Raw genomic sequence first — 17,492 nt, forward strand, 5'->3', positions numbered from 1 at the left:
ACCGTCGTGAGAAGGGGCGGCGAGTGACGGATGCCTCGCGATCCCGAATACGGTCACGGCTCGCGTGGCGGCGACGGCGTCTTGGGCTGCTTCGTTCCCGGAATATTCGCCGCCGCCGCCAGCTGTGCCGCGCCGGCTTCGTCGCGCTCGAGCGCCGCGCGCCTCGCCTCCGGCTCGTGTCTGTAGAACGTCTCCTGGATACCCCGGACGACGTTTCCGAGCGGCACGTTGAACGTTCGTCCATCCCGCGAGCCCGGCGGCTTGTACTTTTGCACCTTCCTCTCCCACTCGTGTTCCTTGCGCTTGGCGTACTTTCGTTTGAAGATGTCCATCGTCTCCGCCACGAGCGTTCGCATGCGAACGCGGGTGTCGATGTTCACGTCGGACCAGTCGATCTCGGGGTTGAGGACGAAGACGAAATCTTCCCCGTCGATTCGCCCCTTTCTCGTCGCCCCGCTCCCGTTGTCAGAAACCTTCGCGCGCTTGCCCCCGCCGGGATTCGAACCCCCGCCCCTGCTGTCGCCGCCGCCGATGACCTCGCCGCTCGGACCCAGACGCCCGCGCCATCGCGTCGCCTCTCCTTCGGCGAAGCTCTCGGCGATGGCCGCCTCCGCTCCCGGCACCGGGTGCAGCCTCGGGTGGTGTCCCACGAAGAGAACCTTGCGCTTGTTCGTGCGCGGCTGGTGGAGGTTCATGCGGATCCAGGTCGTGAGCGCCGCCCATTCCTTGGCGAGCTCGTCCTTGGCGTCGTCGTCGCTCCGAACTTTCGAACTCATTCGAAGGTCCGCGTCGAAATCGGGCTCCGACTTTCCTTTTCGGCTCAAATTATTAATCAAGCCGTCGGCGTCGTCGCCGCTCGAGTGGTCCGTCCCGTCGCACTCGTCGTCGCCGGGCCCCCTTCGCCTCTTCCCGAGGACGCGTTCAATCTCCGAGGCGTACGACGTACCGAACCCTGAGGGGTCCAACCCACCGGACTCGGCCGCTTGACGCGCCCAGAACTCGTGCCGCTTGACGTACGCGCGAGGGTGCGCCGCGGACTGATGCGCCGGATGCGACCTGAGCAGGAGCGCGGCTGTTTTCGTACGGGGTACACGGGACGGGGAACGCGTCAGAGGGGACTCGGGACTCGGGGCGGAGGGGAGGTCGGAGGTTCGATCCCCGGAGGGGGCGGCGGCGGTGAAGAAAAGAGGAGATTTTTCACGTCTGTACGTCTGCCCCCGGCTGAATCGGAATCGGCAACGGAGGGACGCGCGCGGATGGTGTTTTCGTCTCGGGGCGTCCCGCGTTTGGACCGGGGGTTGGGGTGGGGGTCGCGCGCGGGATCCCGGTCGGACGCGAGCGCACCTCTCTGCTCCTCTCTGGCGGCGCGGCACGCCTCCGCGGCCTCGTCCTCGGAGTCGGGGTCGAGACGCGCGCCGTCGCCCGAGTGCGTGGGGGAATCTTCCTTGAGATCCTGCAGCACCCTGGCGACGGTGCAGTCGTCGAAGGAACCCGCGCGAGGCGCGGGTTCCGGCTGCTGGACGAGCCGCGCGTGCGACGCCTCGGGGCGCGCCTGTTGGACGAGCATCTGCTGCGCCTGCATCTGCTGCAGGAGACGAACCTGTCGGGGTGAATCCGGGCGCGCGTCGTCAGGAGCGGCGCGGGTACCGGCGCGGCGGGGGGCGGGGCGGGGCACCAAAAGTTCGCACTCCCGAACGGGTTTGTCGAATCTGCCGAACCTTCTCCACGTTCGTGAGGTGCGTCGTCGATGAGGGGTCGAACGTCGGAAACCCCCCCAAGCGCGCGTTCGCGATCATCGCCTGCCTCGCGGCGATGGCTCGGTACTCCGCAGCCTTGGCCATCAGGAACTGGTACTGCAGCAGCGCCATCGGATCCATTTGCGCAACCTCGGTCGATACGAGCCGAGGTGCGTCGAGCCGACGGTTGCGGGCCGTCGAACGCGCGTGGAAGCCGCGCGCGATGCGTATCGGTCCCGCGCGGACGGTCCCTCGGATGATCAGACGGTCGACGAAGGCGCGACGGGATGTTCCTCGGGGTCGTCGACGTCGCGCGATGCGTCGCCTCGTTGTGACGACGCGGGGCCAACCACCGGCGACCGAAAACCGGCAGACGCCTGACGAGGAAAGGAAACCTCGGGACGCTGATTCGAGTTGACGGTTCGGTCCCATAATTTCGATAATTTCTCGAAGGGAAAAACGTGATTTATATTGAGAAACGTTTCCGAACCTTCTTAACGGCAAATACCGTATCCTTCGCAACTGACATCATGTACGATTCGCGGATGACTCTGATTAAAAAGAGGCTTGCAGTCAGCTTCTTGCAGTCCACAACTGCGGTGAAGATTAGCAGCGTCCAGCCACGAAGGTGTCGTTTCTGCGACTTTACGTCGCATCCGGACGAGGCGCCGCGCGCCGCGCGGGGGACCCGAACGAGGGCGCGATGGGCTCCGGCGCGGGACCTAATCGCGGGGGTGGTCGGCGCACCGGCGGCGGCGGTCACCAGGCGGGCCAGGGCGAGATGGCGGCGGTGAAGCTCAAGAACGCCAAGTTGCGCGCCGAGAAGGACCGCGCGCGCGCCGCTCGCAACGCCGAGCGTCAGGGTTCCGGCGGCGGCGGGCGCGGCGGCGGCGGGCGCGGCGGCAGGGGCGGCGGCAGGGGCGGCGGCGGGCGCGGCGGCGGGGATACCCACGAGGTCGTCGCGATGACGGCGCTCAACCAGGAGCTCGTGCAGGGTCTCCTCCTCGCGCGCGGACCCAACGCATCCTCCGACCCGGGTGCCCACACCCCGGGCCGATCGAAGGGCTCCCGCGTCTCGCCCGCCACCGCGCCGCCGCCCGTCGACGTCGACATCCGCGTCGACGTGGACCCCGAGGACGTCGAGCGCAAGACGTGGGCGCAGCTCGAGAAGAAAGGCTTCGGGGCAAACGCGGTCGCCGCCGCGATGAAGGCGACCGCCCCGGCGGTGGATGCCGAGCGCGATCGCGCCGAGGCGTTCAACGAGCAGAGGCGCAGGCGGACCACCCGGGCGCTGGACTGGCTCATCCTGAACTGCGACGACGACGCGCTCCCGGCGCAGTTCCGGGAAGAGGCGCAGCTCCAGCGCATGAAACGAGCGGCGGCCAAGGGAGGGGGCGCAAAGGGGGGAGCGAAGCGGCGGGGCGCGGCGGGCACAGCTGGCGAGACGACGGGCGCCGAAACGTTGGACGACTCACTCGAGGAACCCGACTCGCCCATCGCTCGGCTCGCCGCGCAGCTACGCGTCGCCGGCTTCGGCCCAAACGTCGCCCTCGCCGCATCCCGCGCCGCCGACGGCGACGGCGCGACGGCGCTGCGCGAGCTCTGCGCCGCGCTCGGTCCGTCGCGCGCCGACGCGCTCGCATCGGCGAGGGCGGCGCTATCCGACGCAGGCGCCGGCGACGACTTGAGCGAATCGCAAATTGCGGATATTCTCCGAACGGCGCAACGCGACGAGCTCGCGTCGCTGCCCCGTCCCAAGCACGCCCCGCGCGGGTACTCCCCCGCGCAGCTGCGATGCGTCCTCTCCTTCGACGTCGGCGGGGTGGTTCAGCTCGGCTCGCGCGAGTACGCCGGAAGTTTGGAGATTGACCTAAACGAATCCCACCTGTACCCGTTTGAGCTCCCGAACACCATCGCGTTTGCGCACCCGGCGCTGCGGTTCGAGGAGTGCGCCGCGGTGAACGCGGCGCTGTGCAAACACGCGGCGACGGAGTTGTGCGGACGGCCGTTCCTGGCGGACTTGCTGGAGTGGTGCGAGGGGGGCGAGGTTGCCGTCGCCGTCGAGGCGGCGCGCGAGCGAGTCCGAAAAGGATATTCAACGATCGACGGTTACGATTCGAACGCAGACGAATTAAGCGGCGATGGAATCGGCGAGGAATCGGATCGAGCGGGCGAGCGACGTGTTCGCGACGCGATGGGCGCGGTTCGTCTGAGCGCCGACGAACGCACCCACGAAGAGGGTACATCGTTCGCGAGACCTTCGACGACCAATCAGCGTACGCCGGAGGAACGCGCCGTCGCGATTGAATCTCGTCGCGTCGCCGCGTTGGAACAGTCGGCAGCCGCGAAACGCAGAGACGCGCTCGCCGCGGAAGAGGCTGCGAGGGAAGCTTCAGAACGGACCGAAAAGGCTGCGGCGCGCGTCGCGGAGATGGAGGCTCGAGCCGCGACCGACCCTAAAGTCGCCGCGGAGAGCGAGCGGCTGCTGAGGGAGCTGACGAGGCGCGAACAGGAGGGTTCCCTCTCGACGGAGGGACGACGCCGCCCGGACGAGTCGGGAGCGCCCGGCGCCGCCGACCAGGGGAAACGCGGCGCATCGGAACGGTTCGATTTCGACGCGGGTATTTACGCGCAGCGTAAGCGACTGCCCGCGTGGTCCAAACGCGAGGAACTCTTAGAAGCGGTTCGCGCCAACCAGGTCGTGATCGTCGCCGGAGAGACTGGGTGCGGCAAGACGACCCAGCTGCCGCAGTTCATACTGGACGACGCCATCGCGCGGAACGAGGGCGGCCGGTGCAGTTTGATTTGCACGCAGCCGAGGCGCATCTCCGCCACGTCCGTGGCGTCGCGAGTGGCGCAGGAGCGAGGCGAAAAACTCGGCGCCAAGGGTACCACCGTCGGGTACAAGATTCGTCTGGAGAGCGTCGCGTCCGAGTCGACCAGGATCCTGTTCGTCACCACCGGCGTGCTGCTCCGAAGGCTGGCGGAAGATCCGCTGCTCGCGGGGGTGTCGCACGTCATCGTCGACGAGGTTCACGAGCGATCGCTCGATTCAGACTTTTTGCTCGTCCTGCTGAGGGACGTGCTCCCGCACAGGCCCACGCTGCGGGTCGTCCTGATGTCGGCGACGCTGAACGCCGCCGCGTTCGGCGCCTACTTTGCGGGCGCCGCGGTGGCGACCATCCCGGGCTTCACGCATCCCGTGCAGGAACATTACCTGGAGGATATCCTGCAGGTGACTGGCTACGTTCCCGACCGCGGATCTGATTGCATGCGCAACTCAAAGGGCAACTCGGGGACAAACGGGGACAAAAGAGACGGGGACAAAACGGCGGGTGCCTCGCATCGTCCACACCCCGCGCGCGAGGCCGAGTTCATCGCGGCACTGAGCCGTCGCGGGTACCTCCCGTCGGTGTGCGACGCGCTGAGGGCGATTGACCAGTCCGTGATTGACTACGATCTCGTGACGAGGCTCGTGGAGCACGTGTGTGCTTCGATGGAACCCGGCGCGATTTTGGTGTTCATGCCCGGCCTCGCGGAGATTTCCAAGCTGCACGAAAGCCTCGGCACGAACCCCACCGTTCGCGCAGCCACCGGTAACGGCAAATACCTCATAGGCCTGCACAGCACGCTGAGCACGGCGGAGCAACGGACGATTTTCGAGCACCCGCCGGGCGACACTCGCAAAATCGTCATCGCCACGAACATCGCCGAGACTTCCATCACCATCGACGACGTCGTGTACGTCGTGGACAGCGGCAAGTGCAAGGAGAACGGGTACGATCCGAACACCCGCATGCAGCTCCTTCTCGAGCGGTGGGTGTCCCGAGCCAGCGCGAAACAGCGGAGGGGTCGAGCGGGGAGGGTCCGGCCGGGTCGATGCTTCCGGGTGTACACCAGACAGATGCACGACGAGGTTTTCGACGAGCACACCATGCCGGAGATCAAGCGCGTGCCCCTGGAGGGCCTCTGCCTCCAGATCCAGCTCCAGAGAATGTCCGGGGGCATCGCCGGTTTCCTCGGCAAGGCGCTGGAGCCCCCCGAGGAGGACTCGATCAAGTCGGCGATTAAGACGCTGCGACAAATCGGAGCGCTCGACGAAAAGGAGAACCTCACGAGCCTGGGCCAGCACCTGGCGTCGTTGCCGGTCGACGTCAGGGTGGGCAAGATGCTCCTTTACGGCGCCGTCCTCGGGTGCCTCGGCCCCGTGCTGACGATCGCCGCGGTGTTGGGCGGACGGTCGCCGTTCGTCGCGCCGTTGGACAAGCGCGAGGACGCCGACGCCGCCAAGCGAATGTTCGCCGAGGATCAGAGCGATCACCTGACGAATTTGAACGCGTTCAACGCGTGGCTGGACGCGAGGGCGCTGGGAAAAGGCGCGGAGATGGCGTTCACTCGCGATAACTTTCTCAGCTTCAGGACCTTAGAGGGCATCGCGGACCTCAGAGCTCAGTTCGCTCAGTTGCTCCACGAGGCGGGGTTCCTCGGGACCGACGGCAAGTCTAAAAATCGCGGCGGACGAGGGGCGAGAGGGGTGAAAACCATACCCGCGCCCCGCGGCGCCGCCGGCGTCGACGCCCCCGCCCTCCCGCCTCCTCCCGCGGTCGGCTCCGAGTCGGCTCCGAGTCGGTCTTTCGACCCGAGGCGCTGGGGTCGGCGCGGGGCTCCTCCGCCGGATGACCCGATTTGGCTCGACGCGAATCGCAACTCGAACAACACCCGGCTCGTCAAGGCGGTCCTCGTCGCGGGACTGTATCCGAACCTCGTCAAGGTGGGGACACCGCACAAGCCCTCGGCGCCGCCCAAACTCCACTACCTGTCGGACGAGGGAAAGGAGGAGATGTTGCAGGTGCACCCGAGCTCGGTCAACTACGGCGCCAAGCGATTCGGCTCGCGGTGGCTCGTGTATCACGAGCGCGTCCAAACCACGGGTGTGTACGTCCGAGACTGCTCCACGGTGACGCCCTATCAACTGTTACTCTTCGGAGGTAAGATCGAGGTGCGACACGCCGAGGGAACGCTGTCGCTTGACAGGTGGGCCACGTTCAAGGCTCCCGCTCGCGTGGGCGTGCTGCTGAAGGAGATTCGGGCCAGGCTGGACGGCGTGCTGCGGGACAAGATCGAGCGACCGGACGAGGACGTGTTCGCCAGCGGCGGGCCTGTCGTGGAGGCGATCCTGCAGCTGCTCAACACCGAACCGGCGACGGCGGCGCCGACGAACCCGAACAGCGTGTACTCGTGAGCCGTCGAATCTCAAACGGAAAATCTCCTTTTTCGGGAAATAATTATTTCACGCGAAGGTACCTAAACGAACGAGCGTCGAGCGTCGTCGATTCTCAGAGCGCCGCCGCCGCCGCCGCGGCGCCCGCGCGACCCGTCCCACCACTCGCCGCCCTCCTCATGCTCGCGTGCCCCAGCGCGTTTCTCGCGATCGCGATCTTAACCTCCATCGTCCGCATCTCCTCGTTCATCTTGTCCACGACGTCTCGCAGTTTGGTCAACGGAGTCGCGTCGCTCACCTCGTCCCCTTTGCTCGCCATCTCCCCCTTGGCGCGCTCCAGACGCTCGCCGATCCTCGCCAGCTCGTTCGTCAGAGAACTGACGCGCTCGTTCCCCTCGTCGTACTCCTTTTGCGCCGACTCCAACGCGACCACCGTCGACTTGTACTCGTCCGACCTCGGCTCCATCCGGGCGTTGACGTACGACTCGCGAGTTTCAATCTTGTCCACCACCTCCTTACACTCGCGCCCCACGCGGTCCAGCGCCACGCGAACGTCAGGGAACTTGGCGCACACCGCCGCGTGCGCCTTGCGGCACGCGTCCAGGTTGGAGCGCCAATCCTTGGCATCCGCCTCCTTCGACACGGCTTTGAGTTTGGCCGCGACTCGCTCGAGTTCCACGCGCCATTCCCTCGCGTCCACCGCGGATTCGATCGCCCGTCTCTCCTCGATCTCCTCCTCCGTCTTGCGCAGCACCTTCTTCAGGGACGCGTCCAGGGGGGCGTCGCGATCCAGCGCTGAGGCCACCGCGTATTCCTCCTCCTCGTCGTCGTCGTCGTCGTCCGAACGATTCGGATCGCCGTCGCCCTCGCCGCCGCCGACGAGCGCGGAGGAGGGATCGCTCGCGGCGAGGTCGCTCATGACGGCATCCCCTCCCTCGGCATCCCCCGCCCGCGGGTACACCGGCCGCGATAACCCGTGTTGGTAGTGTCGCGCCATCGCCAAATCGCACAAGCCGTTTAGGACCCCGACGCACTCGCGGCCGTGACCGTGCCGCAGCTTCCCCGGCGCGAACGAGGGGGTGGCGAAGCCGCACGCCTTGAGCTCGGCGAAGATGGCCGCGCACGTGGCGTTGGGATCGTCGAACTGGTCGGGGGGTCTGAACCTGCGTCCGCACAGCGTCAGCAGGTGCGCGCAGAGCGAGGTGAAGTGATGGAAGAGCTCGTTGGTGTTCTGCCCCGGGGTCGGGACGGCGAAGTGCGTCCGCGTGCACGGCGGCCACGGGGGCCGTCGCGACGTCAGAAAGTCGCGCTCGTATCGGAGCATCTTGAGCTTCTCGAGGCAGAGCTCCATGCCCACCTCGGGCTCCACCGCGAGCTCCACGGTGAGCTCCCCGTCGTCAGCCATGACGGCGACGCCCCCGCCGGTTCCGGCGTCGCTCTTCTTCCGGGTCGAAGATGGAGATCCGGCGCTGCTCGGGCCTCGGTTCCTGTTCTCGCGCTCGCCCGAGTCCCTCAGGACGCTCATCAAACGACCGACGCCGGACTCGTTCGACGGCGGATGCGATCGCGGAAGACGACTCGAGCCCACCGATGGATGGTGAGGCGCGCGTCGCGATGTACGCCGAAGAGACGAATGAGCGAAAAAGAACGGTCAACTCGCCCCTCGCTCGGCACAAAAGCTCATCGTCGTGGTCATCGGATCGTCCGTCACACGACGAGACACGTCGTGGGAGCCATGGCGACCCGCGCGACCGCCCACCTCGCGTCCGCGTCGCATCGGGTGCATCCGCGTCGCACCGCCCCGCCCGCGTCGACGGCGACCCCATCCGCCGCCGCGCGCCGATCCCTCCACCCCGCCGCCCGCCGCGCGTCCACGGATGGGATCGTGACGAGGGCCATCGGGTTCAACCTATCCGACAGGGACGAGGACACGTCGCGCGGGGACCAAGAGGCTCTCGCGCTCATCGAGGACGCCGCCAGCGTCCTGTTCCTGCAGGATCCGCTGCGACACGAGTGCGCGCAGGCGTACCTCGCGCTGCTGCAGCAGATCTCGCTCAAGGCTGGACCCAACAAGCTCTTCGTCGCGTACGGCGAGTTTTTCCGATCGCTGCGGCGTTCGGGCAAGGCGTCGTTCGCGGACGTCGTGCTCGACGAGATCATCGCCGGGCGGGGGAACCCGGTCGCGGTCGCGGTCGCGGCCGGCGCGAACCCGGCGGACGTCGCGCCGGTGGACGTCGCCGCCGTGGCCGCCGACCTGGAGCTCCTCCAGAGGATCTGCGTGTCCGAGGCTACAATCTTGAAGTGGTGCGAACGGCTGGCGGCGGCGGCGAGCCCGGCGCGGAAGCAACCGGCGTCCTGGGTCGCCGCGGCGTCCGCGTTGGGGGTGCGAGAGGAGGGTGCCGAGGGGGGTGCCGAGGGGGGTGCCGAGGGGGGTGCCGAGGGGGAACGTTTCACGCGCCCGGCGAGTGTACAGCTGTGTGCGTCGACGAGAAACGCCGTCGCCGAGAGTTGGAAGTGGTCGGACGCGCTCGACCCGCACCTCATGAATCACTGGCGGGCGCACGGCGTGGGGGAACCGGCGTTGGGGAACGTGCTGACGTGGCACAACCCCAAACGGGGCGCGACCCGCGACGTCGACCCGGACTCGGCTTTCAAATCTTCGGATTCGTCGAGCTCGTCGAACGCGAATGGATTTTGCGTCAACGGAGTGGCGTGGCGCACCGCGCCGCGCGCCAAAGACGAAGCCGCGCACGCGACGCTCGTCTCGCACTTCACCGCCTTCGCATCCGGGGACGAAAGTGCGGGGCACGTCCTCGTGCACGGCGCCGCGGGCGCGGGCAAGCGCTGGCTCCTGATGTCCTCGCTCGGCGCGTGTTTGGGGGTATCATCAAACGACGACCCCTCGGCGGGCGTCGTCGGGTCGCGCGATCCCTCTGCAGGTCCCTCGTCGCGCCCGTCCCCACTCAGGGTCGTCCGCGTCCCTCGCGAGGCGCTTCGTCAGCTCCCGGAGCTGTGCCAGTTCGCGAAGGACCACCCTCGGGGAAGGTTCGTGTTTCTGCTGGACATGCCCCTCGCGCTGGCGCCGTACGCGGAGTTCCACAACGAGCTCACGTGCGCGCTGGACGGCGGCGGCGGCGGGAGGTGGCCTTCAAACGCCATCCTCGCCGCGGCGGCGCTCGAGCCCACCGCCCTCAAGCCCGAGGCGTCGTCGGGGGGGGGCGGCGCAGCGAACGGCGGGCTCGCGTGCCGGTTTCACCTCTCCGTCGGCGTGTGACGATCGAAGTAACATCCGGCGCTCTAAGCGGTACCGCGATATAATACCTTCGTATAATATAATATAACACTTAATACTCGCAACGTACAACCTAACGTACTTCTCATCACGTCGCCCATCCCCTTCGCTTGCAGTGCACGAGCGCCAGCGCCGCCATGTAATCCCCCGATCGGTTCGCATACTGCGTCCGCGTCGCTTCAACGATCAAATCTCTCGCGCCCGCGACGTCCCCAGCCGCCTCCCTCCAGAGCCCCCGGTACAGGAGCGAGTAAAACTCGTCGACGGGGCCGAGCGACGCGACGTCCTCGAGCGCGACGTCCGATGCGGCGTCGCCGGCGTTGAACAGGTCGTACGCGGCTCGCATGTACCGCCTCGGGTCGGGACCAACGCGCATCAAACGCGCTCGTGAAAACCCGATTTTCGGATCGCGAGCGTCGCAGAGGAAGGCCCATATGGCCTCCTCGGTGTCGTTGGGGTTGACGGCGACGTCTTTGCGGAACTGCGCGGCGCCGTCCTCGTACCGCTCGGCGTAGTACAGCGACAAGCCGCGCTGCCACATGTAAGGTTCCATCCTCGGCGCGTTCTGGACGACGAGGTCGAAGTCGGCGATGGATCCCTCGACGTCGTTCTGGACGAACTTGGCCATGCCGCGGCGCGTGAGCGAGGACGTCGGGTCGAGCGCGGCTCGGGCGGTGGGCGGGGCCGAGACGGACGCCGCCGCCGCGGCGGCGAGGACGCCGGGCGCGAGGAGCGCGGCGCGCCGCGGGACCTCGCCATCGGACGAGGAGGTCGATGAGGAGGAGGCTGGCGTCGCGCGTGTCGGGGCGCGCGGGCGACGCGTCTCGCCATTCGACCGGCGCGCCGAGAACGCGAGGACGCGCGCGGTAGTCTTCGCCGGCGCCGACATGGCCGCGCCCTCTGCGCTCGTCGTCGATGCGACCGGCCCTGGGACTGCCGATGGGCGAGGCTCGAGCGCCTGCCAAGTCATCGCCCGCGATGGTTGCAACCGACCTCATTTATACGGAGATTTCGACGGTTCATCGAACCCGCAAAATACGGTCGGACGCGGCACCTCGGTCTATCCACAACGCAACCCCGCCGACAATCGTCGCCCGGCGCACACGGAACGCGAGCGACGAACGCACCACCGTCTGTCGCCCGCTCACGGACCACGATGGCCGCGCACACCGTCGTCGGCGTCCAGGCGTCTCTCGCCCCGAGGCGCTCTCGCGTCGCCCCCGAGCTCACCAGGCGCGGCGGCGCGCCGCGCGTCCGATCGGCGAGCGCGCGTCTCACCGTCAGGGCCGCCAAGGGCGACGTGTTGCTCGAGGTGAAGGACCTCAGCGCGAAGGTCGCGGAGACGGGCGAGGAGATCCTGCGTGGCGTGACGCTGACGATCAAGGAGGGAGAGACGCACGCCATCATGGGCAAGAACGGCAGCGGCAAGTCCACGTTCACCAAGGTTCTCGTGGGCCACCCGTCCTACGAGGTCACCGGCGGCACCGCGACGTTCCGGGGGCAGGATCTGTTCGCGATGGAGCCCGAGGAGCGCGCGCGCGCCGGGCTGTTCCTCTCGTTCCAGTCCCCGATCGAGGTCCCGGGCGTCTCCAACACCGACTTCCTCCGCATGATGTGCAACGAGCGGCGAAAGGCGCGCGGCGAGCCCGAGCTCGACCCGCTCGAGTTTTACGGATTTCTAACCCCGAAACTGGACCAGCTCAACATGGACCCCTCGTTCCTGGCCAGGAACGTCAACGAGGGCTTCTCCGGGGGCGAGAAGAAGCGCAACGAGATACTCCAGCTGGCGGTCATGGAGAGCGAGATGTCCATCCTCGACGAGATCGACTCCGGGTTGGACGTCGACGCGCTTCGAGACGTCGCCGCCGCGGTGAACGTCCTCAAGGATGGGGACAAGGGTTTGCTGCTCATCACCCACTACCAGAGGCTTCTCGACGCTATCCACCCGGACTTTGTTCACGTCATGCAGAAGGGAAAGATCGTCCAGACGGGCGACGTGTCCATCGCGCGGAAGCTGGAGGAGGGAGGCTTCGAGGCGCTCGCGGCGTGATTCGATCCGTGGACGCGAGGAGAGACGACAGCCGAGGCATTGTTCACAAAGTGTTACCTTCGAAGGTACTTACAATCTCCTATCGCACGCCGCGCCTACCCTGAGAAGGGCAGCAATCACTCGTCCACCGTAACTCTGTTATCAAGACGCACAATGCAACATGTCGCTCTGAGCTTGCATAACGCAGCCGGCAGGCTCGTCAGCTTGTTGTCCTTGAGGTACAACCCCGTCAGCGACCTGAGCTGTCCGATCTCCGCCGGCACCCTCGTCAGCTGATTGCGGTTGAGGTCCAACCTCTCCAGCGACCTGAGCTGTCCGATCTCCGCCGGCACCCTCGTCAGCTGGTTGTTGTAGAGGAACAACTCCTGCAGCGACGTGAGCTGCCCGATCTCCGCCGGCACGCTCGTCAGCTGATTGTTGTGGAGGTACAACACCTTCAACCACCCGAGCTGTCCGATCTCCGCCGGCACGCTCGTCAGCTGATTGTTGTAGAGGCTCAACACCTTCAGCGACCTGTGCTGCCCGACCTCAGCCGGCACGCTCGTCAGCTGATTGTGTTGGAGGTACAACTCCCTCAGCGCCGTGAGCTGCCCGATCTCCACCGGCACCCTCGTCAGCTGATTGCGGCTGAGGTGCAACTTCTCCAGCGCCGTGAGCTGTCCGATCTCCGCCAGCAGGCTCGTCAGCTGGTTGCCGTTGAGCCACAACTCCTGCAGCGACGTGAGCCGCCCGATCTCCGCCGGCAGGCTCGTCAGCTGATTGCCGCCGAGGCCCAACACCTTCAGCGACGTGAGCTGCCCGATCTCCGCCGGCACGCTCGTCAGATGATTGTTGTGGAGGCGCAACCTCTCCAACGAGGTGAGCTGCCCGATCTCCGCCGGCACGCTCGTCAGCCGATTTTGCCAGAGTTCTAATGTCTTTAGCGCGCTCAGGCGCCCAACCTCAGCGGGCACTGCTCCGGTCAGGCCAAACCTTTCCAACTCGAGCTTCACCACCCGGCCGTTTTCCATCGTCACCCCTTCCCAATCCTCCGGTTGCTCGTCCTCCGGCCACCTCTCCTGCAGTGCAGGGCACATCGCACGCCATATCCGGAGCACTCCGACGTCACTCTCGCCATCGAATAGTCGCGTCCCGTCATCTTCCGACGGCTCCAGAAGCTCGCGACTGTCCCACCCGTCGGGCGTCACGCCCGGGTGCCTGTCCAGCCAACCCCGAACAATCTGTCTCACCACCCAGTTCGTCATCACCTTCGTGCTGCTCAGGTTGCGACCCGTGAGCGGGTCCTTGGCCCCGTTGCACCGGAAGTGCGACAGGACGGCGCTCCTCTCGTACGTATGCCCCGATTCGACCACCACAACCGGGTCGCGGAACATGGTCCGCGTGATGGAGCACAAGAGCTCTTCGGGCTCCACGACCAGATCTGCGTCGGGAGCTGAAGAGTCGCGATCTGCACGCGCGGGTTGCAGGGGCCGCGCATCCGAGGTCGCGTTTCCCGGTGCCAGCGGCGACGAGGTGGACGTCCTCTGCCGCTTGGCGGGTAACATCGAGCAAGCGAGCTTTCGTAACATATCCCGTGTCTGCGCGCTCGGCTGTGGTCTCGTCACGGACAACGAGGAAATTCTCTCGGACGTTAAGAGTTACAAGCGTCTTGTCAAATGTTTGGCGTTAAAAAACGAGGTGACTCGCCGAAGCGCCGTAGACGTCCACGCGCGTCACTCGAACGTCCACAGCTCGACGCACGCCACGTCGAACTCGTGCTCCGAGCTCAGCGGATCGTTCCCGAAGGTGTCGGACCGAGCGCTGTTTCCCCTCGCCAGCTCCTCGTCCAACCACAGCGCGAAACCCGCGCCTCCGCCCACCGCCGCGCACTCGTTCCTGCCAAAGACGAAGTAGTCGTTCCTCTGCGTCCACGGAAACACCCTCGCGCCGCCGCCGCCGCCGCCCGCCGCCGGATTCGAACCCGCGACCTCCGTACCGCCGTTCGACCCCCCGGCCCCTTCTTCAACGCCGGGTACCAACACGAACACGAACGACTCCCCGGTGCCGTAATACCTCGGCGCCACGCGCCAGTGCTCGGTGGTGAACGCGCCGAAACGCTCGCCCCGAGACGTCCGAACCAGCAGCACGCTCTCCTCGCACCTGTGCTCCCCGACCCGCGCGCCACCCGCGGCGCGGTACATCGTCCGCAGCGACGTCCCGTCGCGTCTGGTGGAGTACCGAAGCCGCCACGTGGAGTTCCGGAGCCGAGCCGGAAGCGCTCCGGACAACGCGCGAGCCAGCGCGGGCGAGATGCAGCCCGCGCTCTCGTCCGACATGTCCGCGTCGGCGCCGTCGACGACGGGGAAGAATTCGCCGTTTTGTTTGTGTTTGTGCGGCGGTGGCGGCGTCGTCGATCCCTTTTCGCCGGACCGACCGCCCCCGTCGCCTTCGGGTGCTTCCTCCGCCCCGGCGCGTTCCGCCCCGGCGGCTCTTTCGCCTTTGTTTCCTTCGTTTTCTTCGTCACCGACGTTCTCCGCCCCGCAGGCGTCTCCGTCGTGCAGGTCGATCGTCAGGTTGGATCCCGCGCGCCTGTGCCGCCACGTGTCGACGGATCCCGCCATCGCAGACGCGGACCACGACTTGATCTGTTCCCTGACGTACTCGAACGCGTTGGCGTCGCATTCAAACGCCAGCCTTCGAAGCGTTCCGGACACAGCTGTGTCTTTACCCCCGCCAGCTGTGTCTTTCCACACGATCTCGTACGACGATCGCGTCGACGCGTCGTCGGCCGGGTCCGGTGTCGGTGTCGGTGTCGCCTCCGGTTCGTCCCTCGCGCCGTCGGCTCCGAAGGCGACGGCGGTTCCACCCGCGAGGACACCCTTCATGAGTGATTTCATCTTGGTGGACACGGACGATGACGAGGTTGGGGCGGTGTTTACGGCGTCGTTGGTTCCCAGAGGGCGCAAGCCGACGAAACCGGTCGACGTGACCTCCGCCTGGACCACCCCGAACTGCAGGACGCCGGGCGGGGCGCTCACGATCCCCGGGACTTTCCGTTCGGTCAGCGCGCCTTTGCCGTCGGTGAGGAAGAGGCTCAGCTGCCGATCCTCGCGCGAAGCGCGCGGCGGCCGGTCGCGCGCCGCCGCGTCCGCGGTGGATGCGAGGTCGACGTCGCTTCCATCGCGTCGCCGCGCGCCCATCAGCCCCCGCCTGAGCTGCCGAGCGTGCGCCTCGGGGTCTTCGGACAGCATCGCCACCTCCGCGCTCAGTCGCTCGCACTGGCCCCTCAGCCGCGCGTTCTCGCGCGCGACGCGTCCGTTGTCGGCGCGCAGGAACGCGAGCTCGGCCTCGGCGTCCGCGAGGCGAGACTCGATCGTCGGCTTGACGGCGTGCGCCCATCCCTCGTACGACGACGGCGCCGCCATCCTCCCCGGGGCGCCCCCGGGCGCTGCCGAGTTTGACATTTCGCGCCAGGCGGACGGATGCCAGCTGGCTCCAGGGAGGTGAGGAGGGCACGTGACGGGGGCGCGGGGGTGATTGATCACACCGGCGCGACACAGCCGCGAGGAAGGATGCGCGCGCGCACCGCGTTCGCGATCACGGCGCTGCTCGCCGCGCTCACCGTGGCGCGGGGCATGGAATTCGACCTCGTCGACAGGTACGCACGCGCCAGGCCCCCGACCACCCGCGCCCCATCGACGATCAACCTCCTCGGGATTGATTCCCCCAAGCCGAGATCCGCGCGGCTTTCCACTGACGCGTACCCATCGTACCCCACACCCGTGTTCTTCATCCGCAGGGGCGCGTCATCGCCGGAGGGTAACATGAAGTGCGTTCAGGAAGAGCTCAAGCGCAAGACGCTCGTGATGTTCTCCTACGAGACCCCCGATCGCACCCACATCAACATCCGCCTCTACGACCCGGACGGCGGTTCCATCTGGAACAACAGCGACACCCACCGCGGGTCCTACGCGTTCACCACGAAGACCGAGGGCGATCATAAGGCGTGTTTCTACAAGACCACGGTGGACGATCCCGCGGATCTGAAGCACCACAAGGTGCGGCTCGACTGGAAGACCGGGGTGGCAGTCATGGACTACGAGAAGATCGCGCAGGGGAAGCACGTGAACAAAGTGGCCGATTCGCTCCGAAGGCTGGAGGCTGATCTGAGGGACACGCACGAGACGATGCTCTGGCTGCGACGGAAGGAGGCGGAGCTGCGGGATCTGAACGAGGCGACGAACTCGAGGGTGACGTGGCTGAGCATCATGACGCTGGTGGTCTGCGTGGGTCTGTGCGTGTGGCAGGTTATGTTTCTCAACCAGTTCTTCCAGCGAAAGAAGCTGCTGTGAGGTTGCGGACGCGAGGGCGCTCGGGGCGCTCGGGGCGCTCCGTGCTCGGAGTACCCGTCTATTACATTATTCGATACATCAAAACATCATTGATACGAAACACGAGAGTGCGACGCCGCTCGACGATGCAGTTTTTGCCGATGCGAACCCGTCGTCGAGCCGCCCGGTCAGCACCACCTTCGCCTGCGAAGCGGCGCTGGAAACAGGGCATCCGACACCGCGTACGCCGCGTTCTGACCAAACGCCCACCCGAACCCACGACCGAGACCCACCGCCACGCCGTCGGCGACCTTGTTTGCGAATGTTCCCCTCGTGCCCGCCGCGGTGTAGGCGGAGTTTGCGGCTGACTTTGCAGTGTTCCCCACGATAATCGCTGTTTCCTTGGTCTTGCTCGCGGCTTTCGCAGCGGTGGATTTAAACTTTTGGAACATCGAGCTCGCGGTGGCGCTCACAGATGCCGCCGCCGAGTTATTCCCCGGCTGAGCGGCGATCTCTTGCGAGTAATCCTGCATGAGCTCCGAAGCTCTGGTGCGGTAAGCTGCGACGTGGTGTGCAAAATCGACGTTGGGCGGCACGGGTTGGCCAGAGTTCAAGAAGGCCTCAATCTCATCGGCCGCGCGAACGTAGCACTCTATCGCGAGCTGCCACTCGCCGTTTTCGTCGTGCTGCACGGCGCGATTCGCGAGTTCGCAGCCTGGGGGGAGAGGAGGAGGAGGAGTTGACATCTCGAACCCCGTGCTCGGAAGTCTGTGACAAACCCCAGGAAGGACCAAGCACTTCAGTTTGTCTCACGACAGATTCTCGACTTGAGTCGCCCACGTTGTTAGCGGTTTCTCTTCGGGGCGGTTCGGGCGGACGACGA

At 66.5% G+C, this 17,492-nt stretch overlaps 10 protein-coding genes across 10 annotated transcripts; 4 read left to right on the forward strand and 6 right to left on the reverse strand.

The window, feature by feature from the left end:
* Positions 1–53: 53 nt before the first annotated feature.
* On the reverse strand, positions 54–1,868 carry MICPUN_54867 (predicted protein; the record flags this gene model as incomplete). The annotated part of the gene is made up of 3 exons (XM_002507402.1): positions 54–1,072; positions 1,345–1,600; positions 1,689–1,868. The coding sequence occupies 3 exons, from the start codon at positions 1,866–1,868 to the stop codon at positions 54–56; spliced, it is 1,455 nt and encodes a 484-aa protein (XP_002507448.1).
* A 2,299-nt stretch (positions 1,869–4,167) lies between these two features.
* Positions 4,168–6,978, forward strand: MICPUN_77912 (predicted protein; the record flags this gene model as incomplete). Its single annotated transcript, XM_002507013.1, has 2 exons — positions 4,168–6,236; positions 6,381–6,978. 2 exons carry the CDS (start codon positions 4,168–4,170, stop codon positions 6,976–6,978), a joined length of 2,667 nt encoding a protein of 888 aa, XP_002507059.1.
* A 94-nt stretch (positions 6,979–7,072) lies between these two features.
* IFT57 (intraflagellar transport protein 57) lies at positions 7,073–8,362 on the reverse strand (the record flags this gene model as incomplete). Its single annotated transcript, XM_002507403.1, has 2 exons — positions 7,073–7,774; positions 7,838–8,362. The coding sequence occupies 2 exons, from the start codon at positions 8,360–8,362 to the stop codon at positions 7,073–7,075; spliced, it is 1,227 nt and encodes a 408-aa protein (XP_002507449.1).
* A 330-nt stretch (positions 8,363–8,692) lies between these two features.
* On the forward strand, positions 8,693–10,231 carry MICPUN_98515 (predicted protein; the record flags this gene model as incomplete). Its single annotated transcript, XM_002507014.1, has 1 exon — positions 8,693–10,231. One exon carries the CDS (start codon positions 8,693–8,695, stop codon positions 10,229–10,231), a length of 1,539 nt encoding a protein of 512 aa, XP_002507060.1.
* Positions 10,232–10,276: 45 nt separating this feature from the next.
* On the reverse strand, positions 10,277–11,164 carry MICPUN_107460 (predicted protein). Its single transcript, XM_002507404.1, has one exon. It carries the CDS (start codon positions 11,136–11,138, stop codon positions 10,338–10,340), a length of 801 nt encoding a protein of 266 aa, XP_002507450.1. The 5' UTR covers positions 11,139–11,164; the 3' UTR covers positions 10,277–10,337.
* A 195-nt stretch (positions 11,165–11,359) lies between these two features.
* MICPUN_107461 (ATP-binding cassette superfamily) lies at positions 11,360–12,372 on the forward strand. Its single transcript, XM_002507015.1, has one exon. The coding sequence runs from the start codon at positions 11,406–11,408 to the stop codon at positions 12,297–12,299; it is 894 nt and encodes a 297-aa protein (XP_002507061.1). The 5' UTR covers positions 11,360–11,405; the 3' UTR covers positions 12,300–12,372.
* On the reverse strand, positions 12,348–13,862 carry MICPUN_107462 (predicted protein). Its single transcript, XM_002507405.1, has 2 exons — positions 12,563–13,862; positions 12,348–12,493 (listed from the first exon to the last, which is right to left on the reverse strand). Exons 1-2 carry the CDS (start codon positions 13,670–13,672, stop codon positions 12,416–12,418), a joined length of 1,188 nt encoding a protein of 395 aa, XP_002507451.1. The 5' UTR covers positions 13,673–13,862; the 3' UTR covers positions 12,348–12,415.
* A 149-nt stretch (positions 13,863–14,011) lies between these two features.
* MICPUN_77913 (predicted protein) lies at positions 14,012–14,614 on the reverse strand (the record flags this gene model as incomplete). Its single annotated transcript, XM_002507406.1, has 2 exons — positions 14,012–14,219; positions 14,286–14,614. 2 exons carry the CDS (start codon positions 14,612–14,614, stop codon positions 14,012–14,014), a joined length of 537 nt encoding a protein of 178 aa, XP_002507452.1.
* Positions 14,615–15,874: 1,260 nt separating this feature from the next.
* MICPUN_107463 (predicted protein) lies at positions 15,875–16,727 on the forward strand. Its single transcript, XM_002507016.1, has 2 exons — positions 15,875–15,936; positions 16,078–16,727. The coding sequence occupies exons 1-2, from the start codon at positions 15,914–15,916 to the stop codon at positions 16,628–16,630; spliced, it is 576 nt and encodes a 191-aa protein (XP_002507062.1). The 5' UTR covers positions 15,875–15,913; the 3' UTR covers positions 16,631–16,727.
* Positions 16,728–16,797: 70 nt separating this feature from the next.
* Positions 16,798–17,355, reverse strand: MICPUN_98519 (predicted protein; the record flags this gene model as incomplete). Its single annotated transcript, XM_002507407.1, has 1 exon — positions 16,798–17,355. The coding sequence occupies one exon, from the start codon at positions 17,353–17,355 to the stop codon at positions 16,798–16,800; it is 558 nt and encodes a 185-aa protein (XP_002507453.1).
* Positions 17,356–17,492: the final 137 nt, after the last annotated feature.

Source organism: Micromonas commoda, chromosome 1 (genome assembly GCF_000090985.2).
Source record: "Micromonas commoda chromosome 1, complete sequence".
Taxonomy (NCBI): domain Eukaryota; kingdom Viridiplantae; phylum Chlorophyta; class Mamiellophyceae; order Mamiellales; family Mamiellaceae; genus Micromonas; species Micromonas commoda.

Coding starts and splice junctions, on each gene's coding strand:
- MICPUN_107462 (XM_002507405.1), bottom strand. CDS start 13,672: ATGTTCCGCGACCCGGTTGTGGTGGTCGAATCGGGGCATACGTACGAG. Junction 12,494..12,562: donor ACCGCAATCAGCTGACGAGG/GTGCCGGCGGAG, acceptor AAGCTGACGAGC/CTGCCGGCTGCGTTATGCAA.
- MICPUN_107463 (XM_002507016.1), top strand. CDS start 15,914: ATGGAATTCGACCTCGTCGACAG. Junction 15,937..16,077: donor GAATTCGACCTCGTCGACAG/GTACGCACGCGC, acceptor CTTCATCCGCAG/GGGCGCGTCATCGCCGGAGG.
- MICPUN_107461 (XM_002507015.1), top strand. CDS start 11,406: ATGGCCGCGCACACCGTCGTCGGCGTCCAGGCGTCTCTCGCCCCGAGG.
- MICPUN_107460 (XM_002507404.1), bottom strand. CDS start 11,138: ATGTCGGCGCCGGCGAAGACTACCGCGCGCGTCCTCGCGTTCTCGGCG.